The 14,199-nt window shown below is 37.9% G+C and overlaps 1 protein-coding gene across 3 annotated transcripts in view; it reads right to left on the minus strand.

The window, feature by feature from the left end:
* Positions 1–4,208: 4,208 nt before the first annotated feature.
* PDLIM3 (PDZ and LIM domain 3) overlaps positions 4,209–14,199 on the minus strand; it is a 30,380-nt gene continuing 20,389 nt past the window's right edge. For 2 of the 3 annotated variants that reach the window (XM_041752376.1, XM_041752377.1), the window contains exons 5-7: positions 8,242–8,375; positions 6,432–6,543; positions 4,209–5,163 (exon numbers count right to left, since the gene is read on the minus strand). In XM_041752376.1, coding sequence (XP_041608310.1) covers positions 4,974–5,163; positions 6,432–6,543; positions 8,242–8,375 — 436 coding nt within the window. In that variant the 3' untranslated portion in view covers positions 4,209–4,973. Of the gene's footprint in view, positions 5,164–6,431; positions 6,544–8,241; positions 8,376–9,992; positions 10,257–14,199 lie in introns of all 3 variants that reach the window. The other variant, XM_041752375.1, reaches the window with a different exon arrangement.

The raw sequence follows: 14,199 nt of genomic DNA on the forward strand, positions 1-14,199 counted from the left end.
AAGGATTTTATTTATTCATGAGAGAAACAGAGAGAGAGGCAGAGACACAGGCAGAAGGAGAAGCAGGTTCCCTATGGGAACTCGATGCAAGTCCTGCCTTGGGTTCATGACCCCGGGTTCATGACCTGAGCCAAAGGCAGACACTCAACCACCGAGCCACCCAGGTGTCCCTGCTTGTTTGTTTTGTTTCTTAAGTTCCACATATGTGTGAAATCATATAGTATTTGTCTCTCTCTGACTTATTTTGTCTAGCATTATACTCTCTAGTTCTATCCATGTCATTCCTAATGCAAGATTTCATTCTTTTTTTTTTTAAGGCTGAATAGTATTACATAATATAATATAATATAATATAATATAATATAATATAATCACATCTTCTTTATCCATTCATCAGCCTATGTGTATTTGGGCTCTTTCCATAATTTGGCTATAGTTGATAATGCTGCTATAAGGCTTGGGGTGTATGTATCCCTTCAAATCAGTATTTTTGTGTCCTTTGGGTAAATATCTGGTAGTGTAATTGCAGGGTTATAGGGTAGCTCTATTTTTAACTTTGTGAGGAAACTCCATACTGTTTTCCACAGGGGCAGCATCAGTTTGCATTCCCACCAACAGTGTAAGAGGGTTCCCCTTTCTCTGCATCCTGGCCAACACCTGTTGTTTCCTGTCTTGTTAATTTTAGCCATTCTGACTGGTGTAAGGTGATATTTCAGGGTAGTTTTGATTTGTGTTTCCTTGATGGTGAGTGATGTTGAGCATCTTTTCTTGTGTCTGTTAGCCATCTGTGTATCTTCTTTGTAAAAATGTCTATTCGTGTCTTCTGCCCATTTTTAAACTGGATTATTTGTTTTTTGGCGTGTTCAGTTTTAGAAGTTCTTTATATATTTTGGATACTAGCACTTTATCAGATATTTTATTTGTAAATATCTCTTCCCATTCCAAAGGTTGCCATTTAGTTTTGTTGATTGTTTCCTTTGTTGTGCAGGAGCTTTTTATTCTGATGTAGTCCCAATAGTTTAAGTTTGCTTTTGTTTCTCTTGCCTCAGGAGATGTATCTAGTAAGAAGGTGTTCCACCCAATGTCAAAGAGGTTACTACCTTGTTCTCCTCTATGATTTGATGGTTTCAGTTCTCAAATTTAGGTCTTTCATCCATTTTGAGTTCATTTTTGTGTATGGTGTAAGAAAGTAGTCTAGCTTTACTCTTTTGCGTGTTGTTGCCCAGTTTCCCCAACACCATTTGTTAAAGAGACGATCTTTTTCCCATTGAATATTCTTTCCTGCTTTGTCAAAGATTACTTGACCATATAATTGTGGGTTTATTTTTGGGTTTTCTATTCTGTTCTATTCATCTATGTATGAGTATTGTCCTTTTTGATGATCACAGCTTTGTAATATATCTTGAAGTCCAGAATTGTGATGCCTTCTCCTATGCTTTTCTATTTTAAGATTGCTTTGGCTATTAGGAGTTTTTTGTGGTTCCATAAAAATTTTAGGATTGTTTGTTCTTGCTCTGTGAAAAATGCTGTTGGTGTTTTGACAGGGATTGCATTAAATGTGTAGATTGTTTTGGGTAGTATAGATATTTTAACAATATGTGTTCTTCCAATCCATGAGCTTGGAATGTTTTTCCATTCCTTTGTGTCATCTTCAATTTCTTTTATCAGTGTTTTATAGTTTTCAGAGTATAGGTCTTTCACCTCTTTGGTTAGGTTTATCCCTAGGTATCTTACTATTTTTGGTGCAATTATAAATGGGATTGTTTTCTTTTCTTTTTTTTTTTTTTTAAAGAATTTTTATTTTATTTTATTTATGATAGTCACAGAGAGAGAGAGAGAGGCAGAGACACAGGCAGAGGGAGGAGAAGCAGGCTCCATGCCCCGGGAGCCCGACGCGGGACTCGATCCCGGGTCTCCAGGATCGCGCCCTGGGCCAAAGGCAGGCGCCAAACCGCTGCGCCACCCAGGGATCCCTGGGATTGTTTTCTTAATTTCTTTTTCTGCTGCTTCATTATTGGTGTACAGAAATGCAACAGATTTCTGTGCATTGATTTTGTATCCTTTGACCTCACTGAATTTATTTATCAGTGCTAGCAGTTTTTGGTGGAGTCTTTAGGAGTTTATCTATATGTATATTATTGCATTCATTTCTTTTAAAAAATATTTTATTTATTTATTCATGAGAGACACAGAGAGAGAGAGAGAGGCAGAGACACAGGCAGAGGGAGAAGCAGGCCCCACACAGGGAGCCCGACATGGGACTCTATCCCGGGTCTCTAGGATCAGGCCCTGGGCTGAAGGCGGCACCAAACTGCTGAGCCACCCAGGCTGCCCTGCATTCATTTCTTTTTTAAAAGATTTTATTTATTTATTAATGAAAGACAGAGAAAGAGGCAGAGACACAGGCAGAGGGAGAAGCAGGCTCCCTGTAGGAGCCCAATGTGGGACCCGATCCCAGACACCGGGATCACACCCTAAGCCGAAGGCAGACACTCAACTACTGAACCACCCAGGTGTCCCTATTACATTCATTTCTATTTATTAATTCTCTACATGTTGAAATTTCTAGATTTAATTGTCTAAAGAATAATTTTTATGAAATATGATGAACTTACAACTTCAGGGCATGCTTCCCAAGCCTTATAGTACATAAGTCTGAATTATCAGATTTAAGCCATATCTCTCTCAAATTTCAGATTAGGACTATACTATTTTTTTTAGACTGCACTACCCTTTTTCAAGTTCATTATTAAACATGTGAACTTAAGCTGTTCATTATTATTCTACTATATACTAAAATACAGTCTAATTAATGTACAACATAATGTTTAATGTACACTTTTATCATGAATCTTTCATTCTTAATTTAATCACTTTTTAGTACAATACGCATATCCTTAGCTGTGCTTCCTGACCCCGGTTGAGATGTTGTTTTATCTTTTACAGATAATCCCTAGCAGACTTCCACTGGAAAGGGCTGTGAGAAGTGAGAGAGGGAACAGCTCTGGGGATTAAATACTTCTTGAACAGTTTATACTTGCTTCTCCCAATCATCATTCCACCCTTATCCTCTCGCCCAGAAATGCTGGTGCTGTTAATTTCCACACCTTTGCAAGATACCAGAGGGTGGATTGGGTTGGTTTTTAGTTTTCCCCACTGCTGCTTTGGATTTCAGTGTTTTTGTGTTTTCTAAATCAGTTACCATTTATTTTCTCTCTGGCTTCCAAACCTTTAATTTTATGTCCTTCCCAGAACAAAATATTTTGAAATAACATCTGAACAAAAATTATAATCTATTTTTGGTACACCCATTTCTTTGATCTCTAAGTTTCTTCTTTATTTTATTTTAATGCCTCTGTTAATGAATCTGTTCTGGCGCAAGGGGCTCCAGTTGCAATCTATAATGCCTAAGGGGCCAGGTAGGTGTTGTGGCCCCTCTCACTAGATGAAATGCTTATACAGGTCAGAAATAATTACTTAAGTTCAGGGGAATCCCAGAGCAATACAATGTGTGCCCTATTTTCCATTTGGGACAATGGGAGATTACCTGTTTCAGGCCCATAGGGGAGGGTATAGATGTAGAGGGTAGGGCAATAGGGTCGAGATGATGTTGTGACCAGGGGGTGAGACCAAGGGCCTGAGACAGGCCCTACCTCCCCACCTCCACACCCTCCCAATTTCCCATGGTCTCTATGTGGAGGGGACAGTTTCAGAAGTTTCCCATGTACCCCCAGTGAGGAGCCCCGGAAGTAGGTAAGACATGCAAGGTAGGGGCATTGCCACATGGCCACCAAAGTGAGAGACAAGGTGACAAGGCAGAGCTAGGGGCCAGACGGAGTTCAGGTCTGAGATGCAAAGGACCCTTGAGTCCAAGGAAGGCTGAGCTGAGACTTCTGGAGATGATGCTGGAGGTGGGTTTGTTGCCTGTTTCCAACCATGTGGAAAAAATAGACCACAAGTGAAGCCATAGATTTTAGCAGTGGATACAGTAGGATCCAGGGAGACTAGCAGCCCCTCTCTTTCTCGGAAGGGCCCTAAGACTGTCTCCTCTTGGAGATGCTATCTTGAGAGGGAAGAGGCAGCAGTGGTGAAATTTTGAGCATAAAGAAACACCCGTGAGCGAGGTCTGAGCCTTGTATTGATTGAATATTTCGTCTAAAAGAAACATTTATAAAATGCAAGAGACCATTTCAAAGCACAAGAAACTGTTTTTATGGGAAAGGGACTGAATTATCTTTAATTAGCAAATTTAAATGTCCCTCCTATTAGCAGAAATTGTGGGCTCAAAAGAAAGAGTGAAGGAATTATAAAAACTAAAGAAGCCACATTTTTTCTTAAAATACCTAAGTTGTTAATGTACATGTCAAGATATGGTTGGGCCCTCTTGTTGGAATGTTGATTTTCTTTGAATTCATCGAGTGCCACTTCATTAGGTATTTTAAAAATATTTTATGTGTTTATTATGTATGTTGCATCTGGTGGTATAATTGTTTGAATATGAAACTAGAGCAATCTAGGAAATTTCTTTCTGACATGCAGTATAGTAGTTAAAACAGGTAACAGACAATTGCAGGTTGTGTTAGAATACAAGATTGTCATTTGGTATTTACTACATTCGCAAAATCAGCTTGTTAAGGAAAGATCATGAGACTCCCCCAAATATCTCGATGTCATAGCATAAATATAAATGGTGGAGTATGACATACAAAAAAAAATATTGTCATTAAGTTATTGCTAGCCCCAGAGAGAAAAAGAGCTGTAAAAAAAACATAGCTAAATGAATGTTTCCACATACATTTATAGCAGGCATTTGTCTCGCACTCCTTTTCTTCAGTAACAATAAGATAAATGTCTAAAAGCCTTGGTTTTAGATTTGGAGTCAACAGATTGCTCTACGTCTGCCCAAAGCCATCGATGTGTTCCTGTGTACGTGCATGTGAGTGTGCGCGTGCTCAGGGGTGTGTAAGGCTTAATTAAGCTTTGGGATAAAGAGTAACTGTGTCGTAGCCCTCTGGGGGCCTCGTGCGAGCTCTTGCATGAGTTTCGCAGTACAGCTCCCCCTCCACGAAGAAGTAGCCCTTTTGTTTGAGGTTGAGGTTGCAATCAGCACACACGAAGCACTCCGGATGCCGGTACTTATCCCGCGCCTTCACAACAGCACCACTGTTGAGAAAGAGGAGATGAAGTGAAAAAACACAAAGCCCCAAACATGATACAGGGGGAGACGACACTGCAGATAAGGCAGGTGTTATCTGTTTCACACTCAGGAAACAGGCTCCAGCTGTAAACCCAGCACAGCTGTGAAATCAATGCAATTGTCAGGGAGACCCCGGGACAACCATAGTAACACATCGGGTGTCACTCTCTGATGTCACCCTGTGAATATGTCTCAGAGTTTTCAAACAAGTCGTTTCTATAAAAGTTATAGGATCTTCCTTCATGATCTTTGCCCATTGTTTCTTTGAAAGAGGAAAACATGGTATAGACAAGGCAAAACCTCTGCAAAGGATTTTGATTTTGACCAAGCTTGCCTACATGACCAAACAGCCCTCTGACTGCCTTCTATCTTGGTGGTACAGCCTCTATTCTTTGGAGCACAGAGAAAACAGGTCAAAGAGCAGAGATGGAATTTCCATGGGTGGGTGGACTCACCTCTACTGTCAAAGCAGTTCACCCCAACATAGAGGCAGTGATTGCTTTGGGTACCATCATAAACGATTGTGTTTTATGAGATCCTCTTTGCTTCTGAGCTTGCTGTCCTCATTCTTTCTTTCTGTGTCACATTCCCCTCCTTGCTCTAACCAGGCCTATCTCCCCTGCCCTTCTGGGATAAATCCTGGATAATTGGACAGCTGGTGCCTCAGTGCATGAGCTAATCGTAGATGAACAGAGTAAAGGCTGGAAGAAGTGGCCTTGTGGGGCATTTGCAGTAGAGAGATTGAAACGATTTAGTTCACTTGAAGATTCAAACTAGCAAGGGTGGCTTTTCAAACATAAGGGCCCTTGAAATGTAAGCTGACTGTATTTAAAAAAATTATATTTCAATATTTGTGCAGCTTAAGAAACCGAGTAAAGATAACGTGTTTTAACTAACAACCTTATGGCCTCTGTGTTTGGTTTCCTCAATTTATACAAAAAATGAAGTATTTAAAGACTATACATTAACAAAGGGAGGGCTTTTTAAAGTGAAGTTATGTTTCTTGGAAGCAATTTTAAAATTACACTTCTAGGACAGTTTTTTTTAAATGGGACTATATCTGAAATTATAAGTCCAGGTTGCTGACTCACATTATATGCCAGTTTTAGGTTACGTTGAAGGCATTCTGGTCAAAATGTGCTAAATGTTGTGGATATATTTCAAGTTACTGAATAGAAATAGAGAACAGATACCGGGATCTGTAGTGAATTCTCAGGTTATAAGTGAAACTTACACAATGCCACTCCCACATTTGTCGCAGAGTGGCATCTTCTGTGTGCTGCCAGCACCACCATGGACTTTTGTAACTGGAGCTCTCACACTCCGTGTTCCAGCAGGACGATCATCTGAAAAACAAAGTGTTTCCATTTATGGCAAGGGAACAGCTGGCTACGGTTTGTATTTGGCTTCTATTTTAAGGTAGGCACTTTATAACCTAAGGAATTCTTAAGTTGCCCCAGTACTATCATTTCAAAAGGAGTAGGACCGGTTCAAGCATAACTTGTTCTGAAATCGGGCCTTTCAAAAAAAGAATCCATTAAAATTTGTTATTGTCGTCGTTGTTGGAGGGAGCTGTTATAAAATGCTGAAAGGAGTGGAGAGCATTTTGCATCTGTTTCTGATGGTGGCAAAATATACATAACATAAAATTGACCATCTTAACCATTTTTAAACGTGTATTTCAGTAGCAGTAAATACACTGACAAGGTTGTGCAATCATCGCCAACAGTTCTTTCCAGAACTCTTTCATCATCCCAAACAAAAACTCTGTATCCATTAAACAGTAATTCCCCATTCCAACTTCCTCCAGGGTCCTGGTAACCTCTATTTCTTTGTGACTTGCTTATTCCAGGTTCCTCACGGAAGTGGTTGTACACAATACTTATCTTTCCGTGTCTAGCCTATTTCCCTCAGCAGGTTTTTAAGGTTTATCCATGTTGAAGCCTGTATCAAAAGGTCACTCATTTTTGAGGCTGAATTATATTCCATTGGGTGGATAGACCGCATTTTGTGTACCCATTGATCAGTTGATAGACATATGTGTTGTTTTCACTCTCTGGCTACTGTGGATACTGCTGCTATGAATATTGGTGTACGAGTATCTATTTGAGTCCCTGCTTTCAATTCTTTGGGTATATACCCCAGAGTGCAATTGTTGGATCATACAGTAATTTCTCTGTTTAACTTTTTGAGGAATCATTATATTGGTTTTCATAGTGGCTGCACCATTTTGCATTCCCGTCAACAATGAACAAGGGTTCCAATTTTTCTACATGCTCACCAACACTTGTAAATTTATTTTATTTTTTTAAAATAGCCATCATAGTGGGGCATTTTGCATTTTTGTGCAACTTTGAAAGGACTGCATATATATTTTTGGGGTAGAAAAACATTGATAAGAGTATGAGCTCTGAGGATAACAGGAGTGGGCTAGAGAATCAGCCCTGCTTCTTACTGGCTGTGTCTCTTTGTACAAATCCATTCTTTCTGTGTGTATGTTTCTTAATTGTTAAAAGACAAAAAACAAGTTCCTATCTTCACAGGTTATTGTGAGGACTAAGTGATCAAGTATGCAAAGTATTTAGCACAGGGTTTGGAACATAGAAAGGGTTCATTTATTTCAGTGTTATTTTACATTTGATGATGATGATACCCTGGAGGGGGCAGGTGCTGAGAAATTTTGCAATATCCACTTAAAATTCTAACTTAAAGCTTTTGAGCCAAATTAGTCCCTCCACTGCTATGGATGGAATTTGCCTTTGGTGTCCTTTTGTCACCAGGTTGGTGGCTACTTGGATACATTCTGGAAGCTCCTTTCCTAAACCAAGCACCACCAAAATCCTTCTGAGGAAAGACTCATTTGATCACTGAATCCTGTTCATATGAACACTGAATTCATGTGATCACCGATCACAAATCAGTTTTTAGATTTTCATTCCCAGTATGTTTCTCCCAGTATATATCCACAACGTTTAGCTCCCCTTCCTTGACTTTTCCAACAGCCTCCATCAGTACTGTTACAGCAAACATTCATGGCTGCTCACCAGGCCCATCATTCACTAATTCCTGGAGCACTCTGAAAGAGCCCGACTGGCGAGGCTGAGTAGGTTCATTCCGATTGTCATGGAGCATCCGGTACACATCCGACTGGGGGGGCACCGAGGTGGTTGTGGGTTCACTGAAACACAGGATGGCACGTAAAGCAGTGTCAGGAGTGTTGTGAGGCATGGAATGTGCAAGAAGACACAAGACAGGAATAAGCAATAATCACTATATTTGCAGTTACTCCTCAACAAAGATTCAGTATTTTCAAGTTAATTTCTATTACAGTTAAAAAAATATGATATGAGTTCACATGAGTTACCTTAATGATGTCATTCATTAACCTGGGAGTCACATCAGCACTTCTCCATCTGGCACAATATGTTAGAGGGCAACTAAAATGTGATTGTTAGGGAATAGCAATTAAGAAAAATAACACTTGTGCCTGATGGATATATAATTATAATGTGAACAAAATTATTTTCTCAGAAGAGTCAACATACACATTGTAGGAAGTGCAGGAGTGAGCCCAGTTTGATTATTCTCAGTCATAAAATTGTCAGTAAAATTCAGATTCATTATTGATATCAATCTGAAAGATATGGTTTAATTTTATTTTTAAGGTTAATTTAACTACTGAAAGTGATAAAGGTATCTTTTTACTTATAAATTAAATAAATGCAACTTGTATGGGGAAGTATAAAATGTCAAAACTTTCATATATAAGTCAGTTATATTGGCTACATTGTTTTTTTAATAATACATTATAATTTATTTATAACAATGACAGCAGCTTTATTTTAATATTCTTCAAATAGAATTCATGATTAACAATAAGAAAATACCTCAATAATGCTACATGTCAGGCACTAAATGCTTTATTATTCTATGTCATTTAGTTGCATTATCTAGAAAAGTTAGTTGCTATCTGCATATTTTTACTACCTATATCATATTTTAAAATCATCATCTTATATATCTGAAATTCCTTGCAAAAACCCTTTGAGATACATCACACAATTATTATCTCATTGTTTTCATACCAAGAGATATGTTGGACTATTGTTACATAGTACTCTAAAACATTAAAAAAACTTTAATTTGTAGAAAGTGGTTATGTAACACTGAAAGAAGTAATAAGATTTTGTCTTATAATAAGTCTTTTTTGAAGCAACTGATGGCAAAAGTACTTTGAACAAATGTTCATAGTAAAGAAGCAATTAGTCAAAGTAGGGACCAATAGAAATTAAATATTTACGTTAATAGCTTGAGCTTATAAAACCTTATTCATAGTAAAAATTCTAAATGAAAACATGGTTACCTCTCCACAAGCTACCATTAAAAGAGAGAAGAGGTGTCATCCCTCAAAATTCCTCTGAACTTCCCATTCCTTTCCCAATTTTTGACCCCCAAAGAAGAAACATAGAGTATACTAGGTTATAAATCACTTTGAGAAGCATTGTACCGCATATTTGTAAAGAATGCTGTAGCTTTCCTAAAGACATAGATATTTGTTCCTTTCCTGATTGCATTTTACTGTGATTTGTCACATAAAATTCTATTTAGCTAATTCTTGAAATCACTTTTCTCTATAGGTCTAGATATTTGCAACACACCCCTAGTCCTTTTTTTCCCTTTAAAGCTTTCCACATAGCTTTCCTTCAATGAAGACAACCTTAAAAGACACCCAGTAAAGTTGACATTGCCCATGTGTTTAGTTAATACGCCCATGGTTCAAAAAGACTCGTATTACCTCATTGAGGGTGCTTCCCCTAGCGCTGTTGAAACCTGACCCTGAAGTGTTTCCATTATATTGTCATCTGAGTACAACTGCATAGGTGTATTAAACTGAGCATGTACAATCTTCACACCGGGAAGTTCCATTTCCAAAGGAATGTTAGGGGCCATCTTAGCAGCAACTTTCAAGTCACCTGGGCAAATTGTACTAAGAGTACTGACAGAAGAAGGGGTGCTACGTCCACTGCCACCGTCAATACCGGACGGAGTACTGCATCCACTGTGTTAATGACCACGTGACACAGACATGACACAGGAATCAGAAAATCCAGACAGAAGAACACAGAGAACAAGTATAGAAAGGTTAAAAGGAATTGAAGACAGAAAGTAAGAAGTGAATTAAACCAAATTCAAATGAAATACTTATTTCTGGCTAGCATGTATTTTACAAAGGCAAGACATTTCAAAATTTGTGATTGCAGAAAGTTCAAGAAAATGAAAAAGTACAGGTGATACTGCATTTTTTGGCTCTGTTCTACTAGGCAATATGTTGAGGGTTACACACAGAGTTGTATGTGAAGTAGAAAAATGCAACTATCTTTGCTTTTTTAAAAATAGGCCAAATAATTTTAAGCTTGCCCACGTCACAAATAATGCAGGGGAAGGACATTGGCTGGATGTCCTTTTACATTTATGAGCTGTGGTATTTAAAATTAAAATATTACTGAATGATCCTTCATAAATAGTAAGGAACTATGCAGCCTGAAGGTCCCATCAAAAATTTAGGCTAAACATTTCAAAATAAGAAGTATGTTTCAGCAATGCAGTTATGCTTTTATTGAAAAGTAACTAGCAACTTAAAGGTTCCATGATAAAGATTATGTTTTAAAGATATTTTGTAAATGTCTTATAGTTGCCATTTTAACTTTCTCTACTTTCATTCTTTAACTTTGTGAAAATACACCTTAATAAATTGTTCAGTGATTTGATACCGGCTCTAGAAACAGCCAATAAATGCTTGTCACCTTGAAATTAATTGATTAGAGTGCAAATAAGGTGGTCTTAGACTCTTTGGATATTACCTAGGGCTAAGCTATATTTCTTTCATAGCTATTTCATGTAACATTTTGGAGGCACACATGTATTTACATGCATATTTCTCATTTCCTTTTAAAGATCAATTGAGGAGACTTATTATTAAAACATAAGAAAGGTCAATCATGCAATTGCAAGAATAACTAGAGATATTTCATATTCTCTATGAATCTAGATAGAAATCTAGTCACAGCTGGCACACCAATGACTAAAATGTCACTTTTTTACATGCATTTTAAGTGCAGAATAAGAAGTTCATTTTACAAGAAGAATATGCTAAGATTTCTTTTTTAAGCACAGTCATTTAAGACTAATCCAAAAGAAATGTTAGTATTTGTAAACTTCTATCATGCTTGCAGGTTAGTGTTGCTATAAACCCCAGACAGAGAACAGTTTGTATGATGTGTTTATGTCAAAGTTCATTTTCTCTTAGGGCTGAAGTATGGCTGTTACATTTACTTTCTAGGGCTACTTATGCTAACCTGAGCGCCATATAGACAGCAAAACCCGAAAGGATATTGGACATTGATTTTGTTGACTTCATCAATGTTGTAGCCTGTTTAGTCTACGCAACCCACGTCACTAATGGATTTTTAAATTTTTTGTCTTGTGTTATCCAGTTAAACCACCTTGATGACCTAAATGAGGCAAGTACATACATATGGATGTGCTCCTTCACTTCCTGGCTGTTGAGAGCCTATTTAAAACCCAATCTGTAAATTAGCTAATCACATACAAAATGCAGAGTGGTTTATTTACCATTTTTTGTAGGCTCAACACTGTCCTAGCTCCTGACCTTGACCTCAGTTGGTAAAAGAATAAAAGTGAATTTTCAGTTACAGTGCAGTTTACTCAGGCTTATATTGACTTGACCTAAGTAAAATGAAGCATATTAAATTGTGATTTTTAGGACTTGAAACACTGAGTTGTATCTTGGGAGAGTGGGTTTAAAATAGTGAACCTTGTCAGCTAGCATTTATAGCTCCTCTGACCCTACGGTGTGCCAGGCATAGAGCTAGACATAGGGTAGATAAACTATGAGCAATCAGAACCTACTGATAGACCTTATTTTATAATTGTAATTAGTAATCTTTTTCTATTACTAGTGTTCTTGTATATAGCATGCTTGTGTATGTAATTTTATTCAAGCAAGGATTGTGCCTTCTATTGCCTGGTTTCTTTATTATTCTATTCAGGGGTCCATGGTTATTTAAATGATAAGAAATAAACCCTAAGTAAATAAGAACAATCTTTATATGAATTTCTGAGACAATTTCTCAAGATCTCTTGAACCGATTCTTTAAATAAATAGTTTTCATTGACCTCATTCACTGTGGGCAGTATCATGGGTCACCATGACCTATTCCTGTGACCTGGAAAGGAAAGTACTAATGAGATTCTTGGCTTTGACTTAGTGACTTGGCAAGACCACCTGTAAGCTTGATGATACACTCAAATACTTCTCGCCTCCATAGATCATCAGACAGAGAACTAATTTCCCTGGCCTTTTTTGGGGGATAAGCTTCTGGAAGTGACCTGTCCAAAACCACTCACAGGATTCTATTTTATCATTTGGATCTGTAAAATAAAAATTTAAAATGTACATATTTGCCCATGAAAATACTGAATTTTGAATATGCTTCAATTATGAAATAATTAAAAGAACCATAACTAGCAGTATGGCCCTGAGGAGATTAACACAGTAACAATTTAGCATCTCCCATTTCCTTCTGATTAAAAACTTGTTCATTGATGGTTGGGTGTAGCCACCTAAAGTTCTACTTTGACAAAGAATCATTTGGTAAAGAGCAAGAAATTCAGAAGCTAGGGCAAATAGTGAGGGGACACAAGAAAGGAAAGGTAGTAGAGGTACTTTTACAATTCTTTAAGATTTGTGTTCTGGTGCCTGTCTTAAAGCAAACCTTTTCATCCCTGTTCCTCCTCTCTCCTCTCCCAATTCAGCCATATTGAAAGGTACCTTTCAATGACAAAAGTATGAGTGGCTTGTTACCATATTAAAATTAAAGTGAAAAATATAAACGAAGGCCATGAGCTACCTGAATCTCTCGGACTTCCCCTGAATTTTTATAGAATTCAAAGTGTTACTACTGGTCTTTAGCAAAGGCAACATCTTGTGTGACTCTAACTCTAACCATGAAGTCCTATAATTCAGATTAGTGAATTTATAGTTAAACCAACCTCAAAAGAATGCAAGTGTATTAATTCTACTGTGCTTCTTTAGAAAGCTGTATATATATTTATTGAATAGTAACATAGCATTTTAGCTCTTAATCTAGTGTTATGATTTTGACGGCGGGGCTGGGAAGCTGTTGAATGTGGACAAATAGGGAAGAAGATTCAGAGGAAAAGGGAATGGGAACCAGAACACAAAAGAAGGGAAGTAAAAAAAAGGCTTGTGCAGAGTTGCATGTATGAGAGGGAGCGGGGGATAGTTCTTGATTCTTCTTGCCACTCAGAAAATATTATCAGGTACTCTTGGGATTTTGTTCCTTTATCTAATGAACATTTATGGAGCGTTTGATCTGTCCCAGTCTTTTTTCTAGGTGCTGGGAAGACAGAAGGTGCTCCATTCTAGTGGGGGAAGATGTACTTGGTAGCCACTACTTTTTTAGCATCGTCTCCTCCTCTTCCACTCTATTGCTCCTGTCTGAGTCTGATATCACAAAATTGTCCAGCTTATTTGGAGATAATCCTCTGGCCCTGACTCCAGCTTATGGAAGGGTCTGAACAAGGAGATCATCTATCAGTTTATGACTGACCATCTAGACCAGGTATCATAACTTGGATACCACTAGAGGCTAGCAGGGTTACACATGTATGAAAATGAGCCAGGTATCAGGAGTGATGAGCATCTTGACAGGATGGGGAGTAGATGTTTCAGCTTATGGCATTTACTTAAGTTCATTTTTTTTTAAACAACAGGAAGATTACACAAAACACTGTCTATAAATTGGGTGGGCCACTAGCCTGGGACACTGGATATAGATCATTAGTCAATAATCCTAACCACGTCCTTCCTTTGAGCTGAGTAATGTAGCAGAAGTCAGAGGAATAGGTTTAAGATTTCCTAAAGTCACTCTTTTCCAATGTGCCAACACAGGGCATTA

This window comes from Vulpes lagopus, chromosome 4, assembly GCF_018345385.1.
Source record: "Vulpes lagopus strain Blue_001 chromosome 4, ASM1834538v1, whole genome shotgun sequence".
Taxonomy (NCBI): domain Eukaryota; kingdom Metazoa; phylum Chordata; class Mammalia; order Carnivora; family Canidae; genus Vulpes; species Vulpes lagopus.